General features: G+C 38.9%; 1 protein-coding gene across 7 annotated transcripts in view; it reads left to right on the top strand.

Annotated features, from left to right (window-relative positions):
* Nucleotides 1-25,192, top strand: part of DYNC1I1 (dynein cytoplasmic 1 intermediate chain 1) — a 255,231-nt gene that overhangs the window by 136,459 nt on the left and 93,580 nt on the right. For all 7 annotated transcript variants that reach the window (XM_074945884.1, XM_074945881.1, XM_074945885.1 and 4 more), the window contains 3 exons: nucleotides 8,782-8,944; nucleotides 12,742-12,841; nucleotides 17,119-17,244. In XM_074945884.1, coding sequence (XP_074801985.1) covers nucleotides 8,782-8,944; nucleotides 12,742-12,841; nucleotides 17,119-17,244 — 389 coding nt within the window. The remainder of the gene's footprint in view (nucleotides 1-8,781; nucleotides 8,945-12,741; nucleotides 12,842-17,118; nucleotides 17,245-25,192) is intronic.

Raw genomic sequence — 25,192 nt, 5'->3', positions numbered from 1 at the left:
TGGATCATGTCCTATTTGAATATTCAATTATCATTGTGATGAAATAATCCCTTTGTTGCTAAAAACAAAATGGCCAAAGTATTATTCACCATATATTCTGCCTTCCATGAACCTTTTTTTAAAAAAAAAGAATTTAACCAGAGATTTTTACTAAAGACAGGCTCTAATTCTTCAGGCCCGATAATAGTTTTGAAGGTCTATCTAACTGAGTCACTGATGTGCTTAAGTGTTCATTTACCTAAGGACTGGAACATTTATTTATTTATCCATTTATTTTCTGTGGAAGAGGGTCAGAAGTAATTATCGGTAAATAATCCACATTTTATTATCTTCAGTGGAATGTTTTGAAAGGAACTTCAATAGAATAAAATAAAAAAATCACATTATATAGTACCTCTGTACTGTATTTAAACATCGGTGGACCTAATCTTGCTTTCCTTACTCAGGCAATGCATCAAAGTCAAGCTTCAGGTTTTCAGAATCAGGCCCCATGCTGTGTCTAGAAGCAACAGAAGACAAGTTCAAAAGGAGTCTGAGACACCCTGCTGTTGGCAGCGAGCCCTTAACTTTAAAATGCCCTGGCTTTTGACGGTTGATCACACAGACCCTTAGAGGAAAAGTTCATTGACTTTAACTAATTTGTTAGATAACTGCAAAAAAATAATCTTAACCAGAAATAGAGAAATTAAATAAGAAGCTTGTAAGGGATATTCAGAATACCTGAAAATAAATGTTACCGGAAATGCAGCCGGATGGCCCCAATCAAGACAAACAACAGAACTGTAGCCAGAAACACAGGAAAAATCAATGAGATATGAGGGCATGTTCTACCAGGGTTTGCTCAGCACCTTACAAGATTATGTCAAAGATTTTCACAGCTCTTGTTAGCTAACAAATCTAAAGGTTTACACCATGCTCCTTACCCCCACCCCCAAAAGAAGTACAGAACTAAGAAGAGCTGTGCTATCTCTGGTTGTAGCTGTGCTCTCACAATTTCTTGCTTTTTTTTTTAAACAGGTTTTTTTTTGAATAGATGCTAGTAACTTAGTCAGACTTTTATAATGGGCTAGGCTGCAGGAAACTATTTCATATTCCTTTGCACTTAGTTAAATGTAGATTTTCTTCTTTACATACTCCCTTTGACTCCAGTGGGAAAAGAATCAGGCCCTGACTGATTAAGGGTTTGCAGGATTAGCCTCTCACTTATATTGTCATCAAAACTATTGGTTTATATTTAACCCAATTTTGCTCCCATCTGGTGGGAACAAGACTGGAGCCTTTGTTAGGTCCTTTCCTAAATTTATAAGAGAGTTCCTACGTAGACAAAGTACATTTTTTCTGTTATGTCCAAACACATCGGTTTAAAATTTGTGGAGAAAAGACTTGAGATTCTGCAAAATGAAATCTTCAGGGATCATTTTAATTTAGGTGTAGATTGATAAAATGCCATTTGTTTTCATAGCTACACGTTGAATAACTGTTGCCTTCACGTCTCTTCCATTTTTTTAGTTTTTTAAAAGACATTTGGTTCAGTGTAGAATATATTTCATTGTGGTTTCTGGATACACATCATATTTTTTCCTCTGAAATAGTCTGTCTGCATTTTTAAAAATGATATTTTAAAATGTATACAGAGAGTTTATTGACTTTTGTTGCGATCCCACACAGCTCCAGAGACATCAGGCCAAAATGCTACTTATGGTTACATGATACAGCCCTACTGAAGTTATAATAAATTCATGGCCCCCTAGGATTTCATGGTTGTCACTATGCATCATGCTATGGCCCATCAGAACGTCACGGTCAAAGTGGGGATAGAACTTGGACCCTCTTTCTATCTAATAAGATGCTAGAAGAATCTGTTAGCAATCAGCAGTATAGGCCCTATGCATTATTTAGCTATGTTGGTTCTATCCAGTAGAAGATAGTGGTGCACATAAACATTAGCCAGATCAGTACAAAGTGAATGGGGTTGCCTCATCTTAAAGGAGAGCAGAATTTGGCCCACATTGGCTGGAATTTAATAAAAATAGTTGTAAACAATCAGCATATAGATTCACTTGATGCTGGTAACTAAATATCCTATTGTTTAACCTGTGTTAAACATCAAAGGGGTATGAAAATTTTATATATTTTTTTTCTTCTATATAGTAAATAAATTTGAAGCCCAATATTGCATTGTCAAATATAATTTGTGAAGATGCTATGGGCACATCCAGGTGAACAAGACCTCTGGGGAAAAAAATACTTTGATCAGCCACTTAGGTTTCTCTTAGTTTCCTCAGAAGAAATTTGTGTGTCTCTTAAAAGCTGAGATCAAAGTACCTGGAAGCTGCCGGAAGGGGACAAAATTGCGGAAAATTGCATAAACCTTTTTATTTTATTCAAGGTAATGGTCATACACAGGGAGAAGGATCGGGGGGGAAATGGAAATAGCTCTGAAAGATAAATGGGTGGAAAAATCTTCATATTAAAAAGAGCAACCATGTGTGTTTCAGTTTTCCGCTTATACTTGTATTTGTCACGAGTTGCAGAAGTGTTTTGCATTAGAAAAAGTAATGATATTAACATTCTTGTAAGCAGAGCTCGCCTCAAATAAAACTTCAGAGGCAGCCGAAAGAAACAAGAAAATAAGGTTAAAATATGAAGCTTAATATTGCCTGGGGCATCTGGTGTGTCAGTAAGAAGAATGAGGTAAGCTTGTTTATGTCGTACAAACATTAGCCAAGGTGTTTCTGATACTGAAGAGGGTTTAATAGACTGTTGGCTTCACACAGATGATCGAGAGCTAGGAGGGAGATTTTGCTGAGGCAAAACTGCAGCCATTCATGTCTCCATTGCCTATGAACACCCTGGAGTTTTCAAACTGTTTATTTTTTTCCTTTCTCCCTTCTGCTGATTTTTTGTGGAGGGGGAGGGGGCATATATAGTTGGCAAATGCCCAAGTAAAGAATTTATATTTCCAAGCTGCAGAGAGGATTAGGTTTACCTGATAGTTTTAACCATTTGGAGCAGTGTAAAATTAGTTTGCCATTTGCCTTCACATTCATTTTCTCTCCTTTTATGCCTTTTCACTGTATTGTCATGCTTGTTGTCTGTGATGCTGGGAAAGCAGTTCTTTGGTGAGGTTGGGATGTTGTCTCATTACAGGCTTCCTCTCCAGATGAGTTCATTTTGTGCTAATTGCTATTCAGTAGTGGATGCTACAGTAGGTCAACATGTACTTTTTGCCAGTTGTTCCTTTCTTACATGCAATGCCCCCATCTAATGCACTTACAGATATACTGTTCTCCTGCCGGTGGTAATTGTTTCACTGCATAGGAAGGCCATGCAGGGGATGTCTATACCCCTTTCCTGGCTTGGAACTCCACAGGGACCACTAATATAACAGTGCATAGTGGAGGGAGTGTCTGGCTTGGGGGAAACAGAGGGATTGGATCATGGAGCTTCAACAAAGGCTACAGATACTAACTACCCAGCTGCTCTGTTTCCCGGGGGTAGGATTTCTCCCGCACCCCGTGCATCTTCCTCGTCCCCAGTCTGTCTGTGGACCAGACGCTGTGCAGAGAATTTGCCTTTCAAAGTTAAAACTTAGACCAGTTCAAGCAACCCTAGTGTGTAGCCAATTAATAGGCCCCCAAGTTAGCTTGGATTAGCTGGCCTAGAGAAAGGAGATTACACCCTGGGCAGTAGATGGTGCGGTCTTTGGTGTGGAATAATGAGTGCTTTGTTACTGAGCAGACTATTGCCTATATTGGGGTGGGCAGTAGATTCCCCTCGTGAAAGCGAAAGTCAACAGTCTCTGTTAGGAGGGGTCCCAGGTGGAGCCCTGCCACAGGACTGGGATCCCACGGGGTCTCACAGGACCTTCTGCCAAAATAGACGGAACAGGTAAAATGTACTTTGTGGCAGGCGGGACTGGGTGGGCAAATAAACCAGAGTGCGGTAATTTGTGGGAAAACACTAAATCTCTCGTCAGTTTGTCATAAATAGAATTTCAGCAAAGTAAAGCAAGTTTTTCTTTTTTTTATATAAAGGTTTTAATATTTAAATTTAAGCAAGGGATAGAAAAAGGTTTGATGTCTATTATACCAGGAGTTAAAATATTTTTAGGGCTGTCAATCACAGTTAACTCAAGTGATTAATGCAAAACAAGTTAACTAGATTAAAAAAAATTGTATTTAATCACAATTTTAATCTCACTGTTAAACAATAATAGAATACCAATTTAAATTTATTATAAATATCTTTGGATGTTTTTCTACATTTTCAAATATACTTATTTCAATTACAACACAGAATACAATGCACAGTGCTCACTTATTATTATTTTTTATTACAAATATTTGCACTGTAAAAAAGATAAACAAAAGAGAGACAGATTTTCAATTCACCTCATACAAGTACTGCAATGCAATCTCTTTATTGTGAAAGTGCAACTAACAAATGTAGATTTTTTTTTTTACAATCTTTGCACTCAAAAACAAAACAATATAAATCTTTAGAGCCTACAAGTCCACTCAGTCCTACTTCTTGTTCAGGCAATCACTAAGACAAACAAGTTTTTGTTTACATTTATGGGAAATAATGCTGCCCGCTTCTTATTTAAAATGTAACCTGAAAGTGAGAACAGGCATTCGCATGACACTGTTATAGCTGCCATTGCAAGGTATTCACATGCCAGATATGCTAAATATTCATATGCCCCTTCATGATTTGACTTGTAGATTGCACTATTTTTTAAAATATTTTTGCAGTGTAAATACTTGTAATAGAAATAATAATATAAAGCGAGCACTGTACACTTTGTATTCTGTGTTGTAATTGAATCAATATATTTGAAAATGTAGAAAAACATCCACAAATATTTATAATAAACTTAAATTGGTATTCTGTTATTGTTCATCTGTGTGCTTAAAGCTGCAATTAATCACAACTATTTTTTTAATCTCTTTTTTATCTCTTTTAATCTTTTTTGTGATTTTTTTAAAATTGTTTGACAGCCCTAATTTTTTTTACATGGTTAAAGCAATATTTGTGTTATTCTTTTAGTGGTAAAAATTGTGTCTAAATTCTGTGTGTGTGTGTGTGTGTGTGTGTGTATACACACAATCTTTTTTTTTTTTTTTTTTTTTTTTTGGTAGCATAGGGGAATCTGTGTCTTTTGTGGGTTTTGCGGGATCTAAGGTTTTTGCAGGTGCAAGTGGGATAAAAGTGAAAGAAACAATACGGGAGCAGGTGGGAGTGGGTATTACAGTATGGGACAGGAGTGGGATTAAAAAATAGTCCCGTGCAGGGCTCAGGTCCCAGGTGTTCGTTCTTCTCTCATACCATCAAGGAAGGTCAGAATCACATTCGGTGCCTCTCCTTACGCTGACTTCTTCCAGGTCATTTCAGAGCTCTTGTTTTCAGAGTAATGCTCATACTCCAAGTCATATGACACTGGATCATGAGCAGTAAACATCACACTAATATTTCAGCCTTTATGGGGTAAGATGGACCCCTGTGACTTGCTGCATATTTGGCCACACTATCTGAACTGGCCCTGCAGTTTAAAAATTACGATGATGAGGACAGACTTATAAAGGACAAATATTAGTAAGAGACAGGCAGGGTGTCCAGTAGTTAGGGCACTAGTCTGGAACTTGAGAAATCCAGGTTCAGTTCCCTGTTTTGCCACAGACTTTGGGCAAGTCATGTCTCTCTGGGCTTCAGTTCCACATCTGTAAAATGGGGATAATAGTATTTCCTTATCTCACAGCGGTGTTGTGACGATAAACACAGTGAAGGTTGCAAAGTGTTCAAGTTCTACAGCGCTAGGGGCTATATAAGAATCATAGATAAATATTCTGCTTTTGCTACCTCCATGCTACTTGAATGAATCCATGTATCTGAGAGTAAATGTGGTTTCCTGTGTCGTCTTCGGTACAGTGTGGTGCCAAGCCTTCTAAGGCCAAAACCCAACATAAAGCTACTGGGTGGGAAATGTCAAAAGGGGTGTGCACAGCTGTGTCAATCTGGTATTTGAAACAAAAATCCTATATACTACAGCTCAGCAAGTGGAACATAGTTTCGAAGTGTAGCTTTGAACTCTGTCACTTTGAGTTTCATTAAGCGTTAGGGTACACCAAGGTATGAAGTTACAGTTTAATATCAGTGCTCTCGAGGTGTTCTCAGAGATACAAGGTAAATTCAAGTATATTGAATTAACCTTTGGGCTGTTGCTATTTAACCCAGTAAGATCTGGAGAGACTGAGATATTTTAAAAAATAAATACCTCGATTAAAATCTGAACAGTCAGTTCAAACATAGAAGACCTTTGATTCGGCTATTAATCAGTACCGGTTGGAATCTGTAGTTTTAGAAAAACACTTTTTTAGCTGTTGTTTCTTTTACGATATGTTGTTTGGAAGCCTATTTACAAATGGTGGGCCAAATTCTTTTCTAGCATAACTGCACTGAAGTCATTAGAGCTTCACCAGCTGGAAATTTGGTCCATTGGCAGGATTAATTTGTTGTAAATCAATGACACCTGTGGCATTTTCCAAAGGTAGATCCTGAACCCTTTTCCAAGGTAGCTAATATAACTAAAACAAAGATTAATTGTTTCAAATGTCATATTGGTAAAGACAGCTTTTCAGTTTATTATGTTTGATTTACAAGATTATAGAGATAGCATGCAATGCATTACAAATCACTGGGGTTGGCTGGTATAAACTGAAAGGAGAATTTAGCTTTGGAACTCTAAGAACTTCTCAATTTCCTTTTCTCCTGATATCCACACTCTCTCAAGTTATAGTTTGTGAACAGGTTATTAAACCCTATGAGGAAAGTAAACTCAGTGAATCTTGTAGGGAGTGTTTTTTAACTGGTGGAATATATTGGAAAATGTCCTTTTCAGAATTTGGGCCCAGTTAACGTAAACCAAAAGATCTGGCCCATATCCTTTGTAATAGGATTGTTATATATGACCCGCTTGTGGGTGGCCCCTGAGTGAGTACACAGTGTGAGGAGCAGGGCACAAAGAGCCTTCCCCCACTTGTGCCCCCACTATCACCTTATCAAGTTCCAGCTACAATTGCACAATCCCACAAGGTACCAGAGTGCCCTCTTCTCCACCAGCAATAGAGCTGGCCACTATCATAAAGGGGAGTATATTGTGAAAGGGTTTAGCAATAGGTGTGCTCCCTTGTGCACTGGAGAGCTCTGGGAGGCACCTTTGCCTACTCAGGGCTATAAGCCAATCTAAGGCTAGGTATTCAGAGGTTCCAAGCACCCACAATTCCAGTTGAAGTCAATGGGAGTTGCAGGAGCTCTGCACCTCTAAGAATCAGGCTGCAGTGTAGCAAAGTGTGATGAACCTTGGAGATGTATAACACACGTATCATATATGTTAGTCACTGATTATAAATAAATATAAGCATATGCTATGATCACACAAACTGACAATTGAGTGTGCAAGCCTAAAAATCCCCATCTCATGTAAGTAGGCTTGGCAAAATTCAATCCTTAATTTCTGATAATATCAATGTATATTTTTAGGCATTTTTTTTAGATTTTTATCAATTTAAATTTTCAGAGCTGCAGAACATTATGTGGGGATCACACAGTGGGGAGGATCAGACAATAATTATTTAATGACAGTAGATAATGAGAATCAAAAAGTTAAAGTTTTATAATTGTTAAAACACAAACTGTCCACATCACGTGTCAAAATATTCAAAGTAAATAGCCTTAAATGAAACTCTAATAATTTCTCAAGCAGCAACTTTCTTACTTTGCCTAACTGTAAATTTTGATTATTATTGATGGAAATATTATTTTGTCAATTTGTGTGCGTACAGTGAAATTTATGTTTGTCAGCATTAACTAATAAAAATCTAATTCTTCCAAACCTACATATAAGTAGTCACATTTCTTCCAATGGTCATTCATTTGGAAAATGTCTAGTCTTCTTAGGGTTAAGCATATTTTTAATCAAATGTCAGAATCTGGCTCAAAAAAATACTATGCCTGTAAAAGAGTTTGATTCTCTGTAGGTTTTGTTGGTGTCAGTGAGCAGGGAATTGTACAGTAAGTCCATCCACTCTGGTTTTAAAGTTCTTTTACAAATAATAAAAAAATATTTAAAGAAAATAGAATTTGTTTTTTTTTTTTTTAATTTTCTTCACTGTTAACATGCGAAGGGAACTTTAGCTATTTATTTCATTGCCTCACAAACTATCCAAAACAGGAACAAAATTTACCAGTTGCACCAGGAAGAAAATGAAAGAACAGAACAGAAGTATTATCTGACGTGAAATCCAGCAGCCCTTTTAATACAATGAACTGTAGTATAACTTTTACCAAGTTAAGAAGATTATTTTATTTTAGCCATAAAAAGTTATCTGCTTTAAAAGGGCATTTAAGACAGGTCCTCTGTTATATAAGTGTTATGCTTTTTCAAGTTTAGTATGGCAATTAATGTCAGTCAGAACTATTTCCTGAAATATGAATGAAGGGTTTATTTAATTTTGGGTCTTAAGTATTTTCTCTTCAGAATAATAAATATGCAAGATATAGAATCTCTTCTGCATAAATGCTACATTCTATGAATACAGGAGTACATTTTGATACATTTAAAATCATTCTTAGTAATAATTTTAAATGTAAAGCACTGATTTATTCCTGTCAGTAATGCAATGAGCTTTCGTATAAAAAGTTCCTTTTTACTGAAGACTTTGATTCATTTGGAAACGTCTCCGCTGTCATATTCTTAACAATGTCTTTGTACTTTGCAAGCTCCTCCTAGAGAATTGACAGAGGAAGAAAAACAACAGATTCTCCATTCAGAAGAATTCCTGATATTTTTCGACCGGACAATACGTGTAATTGAGCGAGCTTTGGCTGAAGATTCAGACATATTCTTTGACTACAGTGGCAGAGATGTAGAAGAGAAAGATGGGTCAGTTTTTTACTTTTTTAAATAACACCCCCACTCTAATGTATATTGAAGAAAAGCTGATAAAGGTGCATCTTTAAAAAAAATAGAATACTGGTCAGAGAGAGACAATGAAACCTCAGAGATTGATAGTTTGAAAGTCTATAATCAGTGTGTTATACTGAAGTATTTTGTAAAATAGCTTTGTGCTTGATCTGATTTCTTTTAAAATTCTTATTAGAGCTAGTCTACATTTTTTGAATTTCAATCTTCTGACAACATTTCAAATTTTGATGAAAACAAGGAAAATATTGGGGAAAAAAATGATTTTTCCCTCTGATTATTATTTGTCATTTCATACTTCTTTTTAAACTTTGGACCAGATTTTTATGTGTAGTTAGGCACCTAAAGATGTGGAAAGGCTCATGGGATCTTCAAAAGTGAATAGGAGCCTAACTTCTATTGGAGTTGAAAATCCGCTGATGCTCCAAACTACTTTAAAAATCTGGCTCTTTGCAACTGAGCTACTGACTAGATCATCAAGAGAAATCTTTAGGACAACTTCTTCATTATGATTCTTCTTTATTATAGCACTATCTTTCAGACAATGTAAAAAAATCAAGGTCTTGATCACCTGTATTTGTTAATGTGTCATTACACATTTCAAAGGTAGGGTGTTAGTATTGAAATCTTAGACAGTTTCCACCTGGAGTAATTGCATTCTGCCTAAATGAGGGCTTGTCTACATGGTCTGAGAGTGTGTGACAAGCTGAGGTGTGAATCCACAACACACTAGCCTGCTGTGCACTAACTGGCCATGTGGACCCTGCTGCGGTGCACTAAAAGTTCTGTGGTGCAGTACGTCAAAGTGCACTGCGGAACTTTTAGTGTGTGGTAGCAGGGTCCACCCAGGCAGATACTGAGTGGCAGGCTAGAGAACTGTAGATTCATACCCTAGTTTCGCACGCTCTAAGTCTTTGTGTGGACAAGCTCTAAAATTTCCCCCACAGTTTTAATTGGATACAGTGTTCTTCATGGACTACCCTAAGCTGTTGGGTAGCATTGCAGTCCACTACTGCACAGCTGCTTCAGTTCACCCCAGAGGGTCCTGTGATTCCTCTACACAGAGTTTATACAGCCAGTTAGTAAAATCTGTGAAGTATTTGGATCCATGTAGCTGAAAGGTGCTATGTAAATGCAAGATCACAATCATTAAATATCTTTAAATTAAAGCAAGAGTTTCTTTGTCTAAAGTTCAAGAAGAATCATGAAGACAACTTTGAACAGCCCAATCCGTTGAATTCACCCTTCTCCTCACAGAGCCAAACCTAAGTGGGGTTAGGGGTGATGGAATCTACTTCTCAACTAGAAAAGGAGTACTTGTGGCACCTTAGAGACTAACCAATTTATTTGAGCATAAGCTTTCGTGAGCTACAGCTCACTTCATCGGATGCATACTGTGGAAAGTGTAGAAGATCTTTTTATACACACAAAGCATGAAAAAATACCTCCCCCCACCCCACTCTCCTGCTGGTAATAGCTTATCTAAAGTGATCACTCTCCTTACAATGTCTTGCGGGGGGGGGGGGGTAGGAAAAAACAAGGGGAAATAGGTTACCTTGCATAATGACAGTCATTATGCAAGGTAACCTATTTCCCCTTGTTTTTTCCTACCCCCCCCCCCCCGACGTTGTTGTTAAACCCTGGATTTGTGCTGGAAATGGCCCAACTTGATTATCATACACATTGTAAGGAGAGTGATCACTTTAGATAAGCTATTACCAGCAGGAGAGTGGGGTGCGGGGAGGTATTTTTTCATGCTTTGTGTGTATAAAAAGATCTTCTACACTTTCCACAGTATGCATCCGATGAAGTGAGGTGTAGCTCACGAAAGCTCATGCTCAAATAAATTGGTTAGTCTCTAAGATGCCACAAGTACTCCTTTTCATAATGGGTTTGGAGGCTATCTTCTGAGAAGTACAGTAACTCCTCACTTAAAGTCGTCCTGGTTAACGTTTCGTTGTTATGTTGCGGATCAATGAGGGAACATGCTCGTTTAAAGTTGCACAATGCTCCCTTATAACATCGTTTGGCAGCCACCTGCTTTGTCCGCTGTTTGCAGGAAGAGCAGCCCGTTGCAGCCCAACCCCTTGCCTCAGCCCTGAGCCCCCTTCCGCACCCCAACCCCCTGCCTCAGCCCTGAGCCCCCTTCTGCACACCAACCCCCTGCCCCAGTCTCAGCCCAGAGCCCCCTCCCACACTCCGAACCCCTCTGCTCCACCTCCCAGCCCAGAGCCCACACCGCCACCCGCACCCAACCCCTTGCCCCACCCCGGTGAAAGTGAGTGAGGGTGGGGGAGAGCGAGCGATGGAGGGAGGGGGATGGAGTGAGAAGGCGTGGGGCCTTGGAGAAGGGGCGGGGCAGGTGGTGTATGAGTTTGTGCGATTAGACAGTTAGCAATGGCAACCCTACATGACATCGAAGACCTTACTTAGACCCTTGCAGTGAGTGAATCCACAATGAACACAAGAAGGTAACCTGTAATAGGGGAATACATATATAGGACCAGACAGTCATTATAACTTGAGTGGTGATACCTTATGTCGATTTGGAGCTGGGGCATATTATGGCTTTATAAGAACTATATGCATTTCATAGGCACTGTTTATTTTTATTTGAACTGTGGCAGTACCTAGAAGCTCCAACCATGGACTAGGATCCCATTGTGCTAGGTGCTGTACAAACCCTGAACAAAAGATGGTCCCTGCCCCAAATAGCTTACAATCTAAGTATAAGACAAGAAACAACAGCTGGATATAGACAGACCAGATGGAGGAGCACCAGGAAACAATGAGATCATACTAGTCAGTGTGATAGGCAGTAGTTACAGTTCACCACTTGCCTAACAGTTGTCAAGTTTTTGGTAAGTATCACGGCACATGAGAGTTTTAAGAAGGGTTTGGAAGGAGGATAAGGAATTAGCTTTTTGGATGTTTACAGGGAGCTCCTGCCATGCATGAGAGACAGCATGGGAGAAAGGGATCATTGTTTGAAAATATAACAAGTGAGTGATGAAGGCTAGAATCATTGGACGATTGGAGGTGGGAAGTGACATCTTATTAGTATGAGAGAGATGATCAGTGGAGTAGGGATAGGCTGAGAATGGTCTTGAAAATTAAGACAAATAGCTCATGTCTGATGGATGGAGAAAGGGGAGCCAGTGGAGGGATGCAAGGGAAGGGGTGACAATCAAAGCAGTGAACTAGCAAAATGGTCTTTGCTGCAGAATTTTGAATGGAAATGATTGGGACAAGATTGCAGAGAAGATGAAGTTGCAGTAGTCAAGACGGGAAATGATGAGACTTTTAGCTGCGTGGGTGGATAGGAAAGGTTGTATCTTAGTGATGTTACACAAAAAAAAATTGGCAAGGTTTAGACAAAGCCTGAATGTGAGGATCAAGATTGAGGACAGAATTGAAGATGATGCCCAGGTTGTAGGCCTGAGTGACAAGAAGGTTTTTTGTACACAGTGATTGAGGAAGGTGAATGGGTGAGGGTTTGGGGGGGAAATTAGCAATTCTGCTTTGGGTCAAATATGTACACAAATTTATTTCAAATGTAAAAATGTGACTCTTCTATTACTCCCAGGTAAGATGGCCAATAAGACTAAATAGCCAGGGACAGGATTATTATGCGAAGATGACAAGGCTGGGAAAGAGGGAATCGGAAAAGGGGGCAGTCAGAAATCCTTACATTTGTGGTCATGGCAAGTAAGCCCTGGTACCTTAAAGCATACCTTTTGTTGTTTGAATCCACACAGAGATGTTCAAGCTGGAGCCAACCTTTCCTTTAATCGTCAGTTCTATGATGAGCATTGGTCAAAGCATCGTGTTGTCACCTGTATGGACTGGTCTCTTCAGGTAAGATTTGAAGTTGTGAGCCACATGTAAAGCTTTGATTCTGTTTTATCTGGTAAGATTTTGTTTCATTGACATTAGGCATTAGTTAACAATTGGCTCTTAAAGAGTGAGTGAGTGTGTGTGTGTGTAGGGGGAGACTAGTGAGTATATGAATCTGTTTTTTGGTTGTATTTGATGTTAAAAATCATGACTTAATATTTAAACTATGTATTAATAACCCTACCCAAATGGTAAAACCTCCAGCTTTCCACTCTCCTATCAACTTCTACCCTACATTTACACATTTTCTGTACAAAAGTTTGTGGCACATTGAAAGTTTATAATTTGGCAACCAAGTAAAGTAAACACAATTGCAGGCAGGAATAACTAGCACAAAGAATTTAATATTTTGACTGTTTTATTTTTCATATTTAGTGCCTTAAAAAATGATATTGAATGTACCTGACTCTGCCACAGAGATTTTCAGCAGAGCTCTATGAAAACGGAAGGGTCTTACTGAAGACTTTAGACTCCAGCTTGCCACAGAGTACACCAGGTTTTCAGTACTGGGGCTTCCTTCCTACAGGTCTCTGAGATATACAGGAGCAGTGACTAGTTGAAAGGGGAGGAGCAGACAAGGAGGACATGAAGTATCCATGCTCCTGAGCACCTTAGGATCTCAGTGTGTAAAAGTTTATGTGCTTAAAGTTGAAGTAGATGAGCAGTGTACGTGGACGGGATGAGGCACCCAGTGATTCTGACTAGCAGTAATTTTCTCTCAATCCTCCTGTACACCTCCTCAGATGCACAGTAAGACTGTCTTTTGTCCCTCCATACCAGGTGACGGGTCTTTGTGTGTAAAATGCTAGTTGACAAGGTGAGGGGAAGCAGTGAATTGGCAGGCAGTTAGAATGAAAGAGGTTGGAAGTCAGGGAGAGAGAGTCCTGCATTAGATCAGGGGGCCCACATAATTTAGTTTTAATGTGTCACATAGGCCATAGTGCCTTGGTTACATCATACATGATCCAAAATACTTTAGGAACAATGGGATACAATCTCATTTGCATGTGAACAGATTTTTTTCATCTATATAACTGACTCCCCATGAATCAAATTAAGAATTTATTTCTGTACTTTTCTACCTAAGAATATAAATTTTACAAGAGGTATGTACTGGCATGTGGGTGGCCTTTAAGAACATATGGATTTACACAGAAATCAAATATAAGCCTGAGGAAATGCTTATCGTGGTTGTTCACTTGTTCAGGAGCTAGAAATTACATGGAATTCTTATCTGATATTTTCCTAACAGGCAGCTTTTACTGTAGTCCCAGGACAGCAAGATAAAGCCGAGTTAGAAAACTGCCAGATGTAATTTTTCAGGCCCTCAGGCACACAAGCATGTTCTATTTCCCGCCTCTTTGTTCTGGGGTGGCCCCGCCCTGCCTTTCCCTCCCAGTAGCTCCTGAGTCCTTATTTCTTTGGCATGTGCAGGCTGAGCTATTCTCAGTGCCACTCCACATTTCATTGGGGGTGGGGCACTCTGGCTTTTCTATTTCCTTTGTCATGTACATGTAATGCAGAAGGAACGTGGGCAAGCCTGACGTGTCTCACCAAGCAGAGGTTTATGGTACGCTCCCACCCCGACATTGTGCAAAGCCTAGTGTACCAAACGGTATTTGACCTATCAGGTGAACGTAGAATACATTACTCAATTGTCTGTGATTTGCTGTTCCTGCAAAATACGCTGAAGGCAAGTTAACTGGAAAAAATATAAAAAGAACATTGATGCCTTGATTAAACACATTATCTTGTTCCCTAGTCACTTGTGACATATGGGTCAGGACACGTGGGATCCCTCATACAATTGAAGTTAATCCAGTAGTCCTCTCATTCTTTTGCAGAAAGAAGGGTAAAAGTCTTAGGTCCTTACTCAGCTTTTATTCAGGCAAATGCCCAAATAGGTTCAACTTTCATGTAAAAAGGGAGGGAAATCACATTGCTTGGTTTAGAACAAGGTTATATCGGATAATCTAAAGCCAAAAACAAGTGAAAAGCTACAGAGTTCAGACACACAGTGCCTGATCCTTCTTGATTCTCATGTGATCACCCCAAAAAGCAGGCCAAGGGTGGGACAATTTACAAAACTGTCCTTAATGTAGACAGGACCTAAGTGTGGTGTTTTTGTCCCTGGGCTTGCTCCCTTCAGATAAAAGCATTGTCCTATCGCTAAGTGTGGTGTTTGTCTGTGGGATTTACCCTTGCCTTCCCAAAAGGGGTATTGGTATGTACTCATTGACTGGGGACTTGAGAGTCAGGATTTTCTTCATCAACCCCTGAGAGGTGCCCAACTGACAATTTTCATAGTGCTTCACCTCCTCTCTCAATAGCAATCACCCCTTCAAGTCAAAACTCCTCATAATGGTGGTTGTCCAATTCAATATGATGCCAATGATTGAATATCTAAAGTTGGGACTAAATTTACAAGTTGATGCCCTCACTATGACTGCAGAATGCTTGCAAACTGATGACTTACAAGACTGCAGTTGTTTGTGCTCAGACAGACTACCATAAAGTGACTTAGAAACCTCCAGTTGTGTTCTATAGGAGAATGAACTAGCCCCAAATAGGCAACTGTGCCTGTAAACAGATACTTAGGTACACAGTTAAGCCATCTTTACCTCTCTCCCAATCCTAGGAGGGATTGGCTGGTTTCTGGTGTAAAGCAGATCAGTCTCAAGGATGCTGTATTAAAGAGCTGTTTCTCCCAGCTCTGCATTTCCCCTGTACAATGGTAAATGGCTTGGAACTAAGAGATCTCACCACCCTTCCTATGTAATGCTGCAGATACCAGAAGAAGAACTTGAGCTGAATCACTCTTGGTTGAAATTGGAGAGGCTTGATGACAGGTCATTCTCCATGAGAGCCCCATTGGTTTGCCCCATTGGTTTTCCAGAACCCACATCTTCTAACCTGGACATACTACAAAGCTCATCTTTTTATCTGGGGCATTTGGATTGAGGGATAAGAGTTTTCTGAAGTATATGTATGTGAGTAAGTTGGGGACAAGAACAGTAAATGACTTGTGTTTTATGGGTAGATTATTATTAATATTAGTTATTTTGATCTTGATATTTGATACCTGGGTTTTTAAAGATCGTAAAAATGCCCAAGCTAATTTCGATGGTCACTTATTAGATTAAATTATGAAATACATAAACAAGTATTTGCATAAAGTATTTGCATAATGATGTACTCATTCTCCCATATGCCAGTTTTATATATATAAATAAATAAATCTACTTTATTACAAAAGAATATATATACAAAATATATATATATATATATATATATATATATATTTTGTGTATATATATATATATATATATATAAATCTACTTTATTACAAAAGAATATATATATATATTTGCTTATTTTTCAGCAAGATTAGGTTAGATTCTTTTGTAATAAAGTAGATTTCTTGTTTTTTCTCATTCCTGATGTAACTGAACTGAAGTAAATGGACTTACATCAGAAATATGTTTGGCTCACTGTACTTAAATTAGTTTTGCTTATGATATTTGAAAACAATATATTTGTAATCAATATAGTCTGAAAGTCTAATTCATCATACATATTTTCTTTGAGACTGAGTGTACTAGAAAATATGGACCCGTTTCTTCACTGTAATGAGTGCCCTCAAATGCTGTTTGATGGCATTCTTCACTTCAAAAGAGAACCTCAGCATCTTGCAGAATTGGACCCAGTGTGAAGATATTTTCATTTGTTGTTTGAATCTTCTATACTAGATGCCTTATTCTTATTCTGAAATAAGAAGGAAAAAGCAACTCTCTACCATGCTGAAGACCGTGGACTTCAGAATAAAAGCTGATCTATTGGTCAGAAAGGAACTGTTTTAAGCATTCAGGTTAAATTGTCAGATTTCACTGTAGTAGAATTTTAGTATAGGGACCTGTTTCATAATAAAGTTTGAATATCTGAAGTCTTTAAGTTATACTTTTTAGAGAACTACCTACAGTAAATAATAATATCCTGGTGATATCTGAGAGGATGCTGATATGGAGCCAACAGAGAAATCTTTAAGGACTTTACTAATAAAATATAAAACCAAAATGTAGTTAAACAGTATGTTTGGAGTGGTGTGTATTATTATTAAAACCAGATACTTGATACCACATGTAGTGTGAGAAATGATTGCTTCTGTCTCATATGATTTCACATAGTTTCTTCATCCCCAAAACAGAATCTAATCCTGCTGCATGTTCTCTCATGTCTAGTACCCTGAATTGATGGTTGCTTCTTATAACAATAATGAAGATGCTCCACATGAGCCAGATGGGGTGGCCTTAGTTTGGAACATGAAGTTTAAGAAAACCACATCAGAATATGTTTTCCATTGTCAGGTAAGATTCAATAAGCCATTCTTTTCATACTTGGCAAAATAGAGTTTGCTATGCAACCCATCTGCCTATTGCTTGGATGAAGAGGCCGAGGTTAAAAATAGACAATTCTGGAAAAAGTACAAGCAGCAGTCTAATGTTTTGAGAAAGCATCAATCCTTTGAAACAATAATGCAGCCCTGTCAGGGATTGAGTGTCATTCTCTATTTAAAACAACCCCAAAAGAATTAGTTTATAAAGACTTTGCACTTATGAAGTAACTGTGGTGTACCACTTCCTCATCCAGGCAGCAACATATGCTTTCCCACCCACGTTAACTTCCTTGGATCCTCTGTGTCCCAAGCTGCCTACTCTCACTCCTCTGATGTTCAATGTGATTTTTTCAACTTTAAAATGAATAAATATACACCACATTTCTGAACATTCATTTTGCTGATATCTTGGTAAAAATGACTTAAGCAATATGAGGATTCTTCAACAAATCAAGCTACCATTTAATTTCACTCAATGCTATTGCATGACTAAGCCTCTTCAGAAGTCTATAGATAATTTAAAAATAGTCTGACACTTCATTTCCTTGTGCATGTTTACACTTCTTTCCCCATTGTTTTTCTATTTGACATGACATAGCCTGAAATCATCTGAGTTTTCTGCTCAAATGCTCTGTTTCCATCAGATTGCCCAAATAATGGAGCATGGCTTGGGCCAAGACTCCAGTCCCTTTATTAATACCCTTCCATTGTAATTATGTTTGGAATCCCGGCATGCAAAAAGCATGTGGAAAAGTTTCAGTTTGCAAAACTTTACAATTGGGGATTAGTAAACTGCAGATTATGCTGTGGTAAAAATTGCTTCTTTTGGAAGAATATGTATTACATGGCTAGCTATGTAAACTGAGTTTCATTTTACATCTTTTTAAACTAAATTTATGTTTGGACTTTCGTACATTATCAGATGTAACATAGTGGGAGGGAGTTGCTGGAATTGGAGTAACTGCTTCAACCTGATTAAGTACCCTTTAATTCACGTGTTTTTCTAATTTACTATCCCAAAAGCAACTCCACAAGAAGCCTGGGCCTGCACAATAAATATGCCATACATATTTTTATCTTTGAAATAAGAACTTTTTTTTCTTGATATCCTATTTGGCAGTCTGATATGTCCCTTCAACACATCTGAGAGCATGGCATCCTACTTATGCTCAGATCATTTTAAGATGTTCATGCAGCTTCACGTTCTAAACAAAATATTTAAGTGAAGAAAATACCCATTGCATATTCAAAAAGAATATGGTTTTATTCAAGTTAATGGCCAGATTCTGACCAGTCCAGTATGGGAAGGGGAAGACCTTCCTGTGAGGGAAAGACCAGCTACAGAGAGAATAATATACCCCATGAATTAAAAATCTGCCAGGACATGCACTTTATTTAAAGCTAAATCAGCTCATGGAAATGAACAAGTATGGGGCCAGATTCATCTTTCCATGGGAAACCATCCCCTCAAGGCACAAAGATGTCTTCAAGATTTGACTAATTGAGTTTCTTCCTACTTCTCCCATAGCAGGGAGGGGTAGATCTCCTCACTTTCTGCCATGATATGATACAAGCATTGGGTCTGGACCCCTGAAAATCTCTGTCTTTTGGGATAGTCATGTAGCACTGTGCCTTCATGCAGCAACTTGGGTTAACTTCTCCTCCAGTGACAATGAGCTCAGATTCTGTGTCTATGGGAAATATTGTGTTGCTGTGCCAAGATATCCACAGCATTTTGATGCTGCTGTTCCCCAGTGCCATTTTAAGTTGGAGCCAAATTTGAACCATGGTTGCTGGGAAAATAGCACATAGAATTTCTCCTGTCCCAGATTGGCTGAGCATACCCCATGTGATTTAGAGGGGCAGCAGGAAGCATTTCACTTGGTCTCTTGAATACACGCTATTTTAGCTGAGCTAACAGATTCAGATGGAAAATACGAAAAAAAAATGTATGCTACTCAGAGTCTGGAAGTCAGTTCTCGAGATCATCATGTTGTTATTCTATTAGTTAGTGGAAACTAACTGTGTTATTATTTAGCCTCATATCATATACATTTCAGTTTTACAAGGGAAACATTCCCTGACTCAGAGTCCTGATTTAGCCAGTTCACTATGTCTTGTACCAGCTATGCCCAGTTTTCCTTCAGATCCAACTGACACTGTGACTGTTCAGCAGTTATAGGTGAACGTACATTCTTTATTACAGCTATATTGCCCAGGCATGACAAAAGCTCTACCTTGATCAGTTGCCCCCCACAACACCTCCCTATCCTTTGTCCCTGTATTTCCACATATCTGAGGTCTTGGAAAAACATCCATTGACCATGGGTAACCAAAATGTCCTATGCAGGCAAGACACCTGATCTGCTCACAGCTGTCCTCCCACAGTGATCACATATTATCTTCCACATAGACTCTGTAGACAACACCCTCCATCATCTTCTACTCCACAGTGATCTTTAAACTCAACCTATACAAATATGTCTATAGTGACTAGAAATACCACCATCTCGATTTAGTTCACCCTGTAGCCATCCAGATATGTAACAACCATTTATGAGTAAGCTGTAACACAAGGACCTATAGGCCTCAGGCCTGCATGACAATTAGCTTAGACTAGCTAAGGCCGTGATAGGAAAGTTGTATTTAACCAATAGATTGACCTTAAATCACAAGATAAGGATAACAGTAAATGAGAATGGTACATGATAGGAAAAGGCAGAGTGAGGAACTGCAGAAGTACACATTTGGAATTTTAGGAAAGCTTAGAAGTTTGTTGAGTTTAACCAAAACTTACATGTACTAACTGCAGGTGTACCATGGCAACTAATTGATGTAAATGCTAATGAGAATAATGTAAATGATTAATTGACCTAGTGAGGATAGGGACTCTAATATTGTTATGTCAAAGTACATACAAGGAAAGAAAGTTGAAACCATCATTAAATATTATAAGATATTGGGGTTGGGGGCGGGGGGAGGCAGCGTAACTGTCTATGAAAGGTAAGACCTAGCCTGTGGGCAGTGGGATACGTTGGAATGACCATATGCAGATTGCTTCACCTATTCTGGGTTTCCCCAAAAGAGATGATGTGAGTGTGCAAGTGTTTGGACATTTTGTATTGGCTCTGTCTCCTTTCCTGTATTATAGTGGTTGTGATCCTGTTGGTTTGACGAACAAATTTTATAACATTGCTCATGAGAGAGCACACAATGGACTGTTTCTCATGTGCTCCTCAAGGTCCTCATTCAGTTGACAACCTCACTACTGTAGCTAATTCGGAAGCAGAACCCTTTCAACTATTGCTTAGTAGATAAAAGCAAATACCTGCTTATCAATCAGGCTACAACACTCTCAGTATGCCTCTGAGATATAGCAGATGCTGGCCAGATATGAACCCTTTACTTCGTGCACTTCACATAAATCAGCCACACGTGCCAGAGTACAACATTAACAGACACAGGCTGAAGCCTTTCTTTTTCTGCATGGAGGAGAAATAGGAGCTTGTACTTGAGCAGAATATATTGCATATTGAATTGTATTCAATTACATGAAAAGTTTCTAAAATTGTTGTAGTACCTATGAATTTCCTGTATGTCTATTACCAGTAGGTACATGCTGTGTGGTGATGTTTGTGGAACCTTCACTTTTTTATGTTCTGATCTGACTTTCAAATGTTTAGTGTTTTCAACCTACAACATACTGTATATAACATAAATCTACATTAACAAGGTATTTTTGAGGCAGATGAAGTGAGAGGGAGAGATGGGCTTTTTGTTTTTTGAATTACCCCATTCCTTCCCATTTAAATGCCTTTTTTCTATCCCCTAAACCCAGAATTATATTTTGCTCACTAGTCCAAGTTCTGGTTCTAGTGAACCCACCTGATCATCCACAAAATCATACTTTGCTTTTTGAATTGCAGCTTTGTAATGAGATTCCGAGATGAGACAGAGATTCACATTACAGATGTGAGTGTCTTCAACCTACACAGCCATGCAAACTAGTTCTGAGAAAAAAAAAAATATAGTTATGAACCCATTTCAAACCAAGCTTTAGGAAATACCCCCAGAGATGGTGTTCTAGCATCAGCAGCAGTAGGCTTGTGGAACCTCTATAGGCCATTAAATCAGATAAGTGAACTTCATCTGGACAGAATCTTAAATGATTTCAGCTTTAGAGTAAATTCTGTGAATGTTTGAAATTCAATGTCAGGAGCCATAACCTTACTTCTATATCTTTTCCAGTATACATTAAAGATGGTTATAAGTAAAATTCATTACAATGGGGTTTAAAGCTTTTTAGTGTTTGTTGTTTATTGTAATCTTTTGCAAGACCACTGGAATTGCCATAGCTGATCACATCCATGGTCTGCCTTGTCCAGTATTCTTTCTGAAAGTGGTCAGTACCAAATGCTTCAGTGGAAGGTGTATAATTGCCACAAGGTCAGTTATGCAATAATCTGTCAATAGAGGAGTTTTTTCCTAACACCAGGCAGCTAGGCTAAGGTTTGTAAGAGTGATTAGGCATTGCTGCATTCAGTATTGCAACGCCTAGCTGATTTATGATCCAAAGTATCATTGTCAAAAGGGATTTGGACACTTGTGGAGCCAAAATCCCTGTGACATTTTATACAATTTAGGCTCCTAAATGCCTAAATCATTTTTGAAAATGAGATTTAGGCTTCCAAATCAGTTAGGCATTGCAATGCCGAGTGCAGCAACACCTAACTAACTATCTTCAAAAATCTGAACCTTAGTTGTTAGTTATGTCCTGAAGCATGAGGGCTGATCTCCCCATAACAGACCTGAAGAGCTCTGTGGAGCTTGAAGGCTTGTCTCTTTCACCAACAGAAGTTGGTCCAATAAAGATATTACCTCACCCACCTTGTCTCTCTTATTTTAGCTATTGTAACTGGTGATTATATTCTTGCTATTCTTATAAACATCTAATTCTTTTTAAAATCCTACTAAGTACTTTGGCCATAGGTGCTGGAACTATGGGTGCTGGGGGTGCTGCTGCACCCCCTAATTTGAAGTAGTTACTATCATATACAGGATTTAGTTTGGTTCAATGGCTCTCAGCACCCCCACTATGCAAATTGTTCCAGCGCCCTTGACTTTGGCTTATTAATGTAGTGTGGGTGGCAGTACGTTTCACATGTCAATTATATGCTGTGTAAAAGTTTGATCTTTTTAAATATGTTGCTTTTTAATTTCTTTGACTATTCCGTTGTTACGTTTTAGAAGGGGAAAGACTAAATAACATCCAGCTCACCTTCTCTCTATTATTGATTATTTTATATACTTCCATCACTTTATCTCCTCTTCTCCTTTCTTCAGAACAGAAACAAGATAGTCCTAGTATTTTTAAACTCTTCTGATGTGGAAATCTTTCTTTGCTTCATCATATTTTTTTTTTTACCCTTCTCTGGACTTTCTCTCTTTCTGGATATATCCAATGACATGCTGCTGCCAATATTTTAACAAGGGAGTGCCACAAATTGTTTCCTCCATTAGCTCATCATAAATCCTAGCACCACAAGGGTGCATGTGGTGGTAGAAGTAGAGAGACAGGGAAGAATGAGGGACATGAGTTTGTTCATTTGTTTTCCTATGTAAGCTAAAACGTTTTATCGGAAACCTAACCAAAGAGGAAGGCAACACTCCTTCCAAGGAAACATTTGTTAAATGCTTTTCACATGAGTGTTCTTTGGTAATCACAAATATACTCAAAAAGAAAAGGAGTACTTATGGCACCTTAGAGACTAACAAATTTATTTGAGCATAAGCTTTCGTGAGCTACAGCTCACTTCATCGGATGCATTCAATGGAAAATACAGTAGGGGGATTTTATGTACACGGAGAACATGAAACAATGGCTATTACCATACACACTGTAACGAGAGTGAGGTAAGGTGAGGTGAGGTAAGGTGAGCTATTACCAGCAGGAGAGGGGAGGGAAAAAAAGGAAAAAAAACCCTTTTGTAGTGATAATCAAAGTGGGCCATTTCTAGCAGTTGACAAGAACGTGTGAGGAATAGTGTGTGTGTGTGTGTGTGTGTGTGTGTGTGTGTGTGGAATAAACATGGGGAAATAATTTTACTTTGTGTAATGACACATCCACTCCCAGTCTTTATTCAAGCCTAATTTAATGGTGTCTAGTTTGCAAATTAATTCCAATTCAGCAGTCTCTCGTTGGAGTCTGTTTTTGAAGTTTTTTTGTTGTAATATTGCCACTTTTAGGTCTGTAATCAAGTGACCAGAGAGATTGAAGTGTTCTCCGGCTGGTTTTTGAATGTTATAATTCTTGACATCTGATTTGTGTCCATTTATTCTTTTATGTAGAGTCTGTCTGGTTTGGCCAATGAACATGGCAGAGGAGCATTGCTGGCACATATCACATTGGTGGATGTGCAGGTGAATGAGCCTCTGTTAGTGTGGTTAATGTGATTAGGCCCTATGATGGTGTCCCCTGAATAGATATGTGGACCCAGTTGGCAACGGGCTTTGTTGCAAGGATAGGTTCCTGGGTTTGTGTTTTTGTTGTGTGGTGTGTGGTTGCTGGTGAGTATTTGCTTCAGGTTGGGGGGCTGTCTGTAAGCGAGGACTGGCCTGTCTCCCACGATCTGTGAGAGTGATGGGTCGTCCTTCGGGATAGGTTGTAGATCCTTGATGATGCGTTGGAGAGGTTTTAGTTGGGGGCTGAAGGTGATGGCTAGTGGCGTTCTGTTATTTTCTTTGTTGGGCCTGTCCTGTAGTAGGTAACTTCTGGGTACTCTTCTGGCTCTGTCAATCTGTTTCTTCACTTCCGCAGGTGGGTATTGTAGTTGTAAGAACGCTTGATAGAGATCTTGTAGGTGTTTGTCTCTGTCTGAGGGGTTGGAGCAAATGCGGTTATATCGTAGAGCTTGGCTGTAGAAATGGATTGTGTGGTTTGGTCTTGATGAAAGCTGGAGGCATGTAGGAAAGTATAGCGGTCAGTAGGTTTCCGATATAGGGTGGTGTTTACGTGACCATCACTTATTAGCACCGTAGTGTCCAGGAAGTGGATCTCTTGTGTGGACTGGTCCAAGCTGATGTTGATGGTGGGATGGAAATTGTTGAAATCATGGTGGAATTCCTCAAGGGCTTCTTTTCCATGGGTCCAGATGATGAAGATTTCATCAATATAGTGCAAGTAGAGTAGGGGCATTAGGGGACGAGAGCTGAGGAGGCCCCATGGATTAGCCATCCCTTGTAGGGATGGTTTGGCAGCCTCTAGAGAGGGAGTGAATTGCAGCAAATCACAGTGACTCTCTCTTCAGTTTGGTGGCAGCATTTTAACAAGAGCTTCCCAGGATTCCCCTCTACTGCATAGCCTTTTTTGGATGGGGATGACCAGAACTGACCACAGTGGGCCTGAACATCAGCTGGTATAAATCAGCATATATTCAATGGAGCTACACTGACTTACACTACCTGAGGATCTGGCCCATTATTCAATGTGATAGCATACCAAGAGCACCAATTTATAACAATATTACAATATTTTCAGTCTCATCCTCTACTTCTTTTTTAGTAGAGACTAATATCATGTTTGGTATTGTTTTCACTGTGCAAATAAGTGATAACCTCTGGATTATCCACAAGTGCTAAGATTACTGTTACTCATTGTTCATTGTTTATTTGTGATTAATCATCTGTGTCCCATGATGTTGTTTCTCTTCCCTGATAGGATGACCTAAACTTTAAACAGGATGCAGGTCTAAACAAGCATTTGAGGCTTTGCATGTCTCAGGGAGAGAGGGCACATTACAGAGGAGGAATCAGCAGACCTCTGGAACTTTAGGACGTTTTAAATCTTTATCTACATTCTGTTGCTCAGAAATGATCATTGTATCTGGCTATGTACCAGTGACACCAATTGGGGGGGGCTC

This window comes from Natator depressus, chromosome 2 (assembly GCF_965152275.1).
Source record: "Natator depressus isolate rNatDep1 chromosome 2, rNatDep2.hap1, whole genome shotgun sequence".
NCBI lineage: Eukaryota > Metazoa > Chordata > Testudines > Cheloniidae > Natator > Natator depressus.
This window is presented reverse-complemented; position numbering and strand designations above follow the sequence as displayed.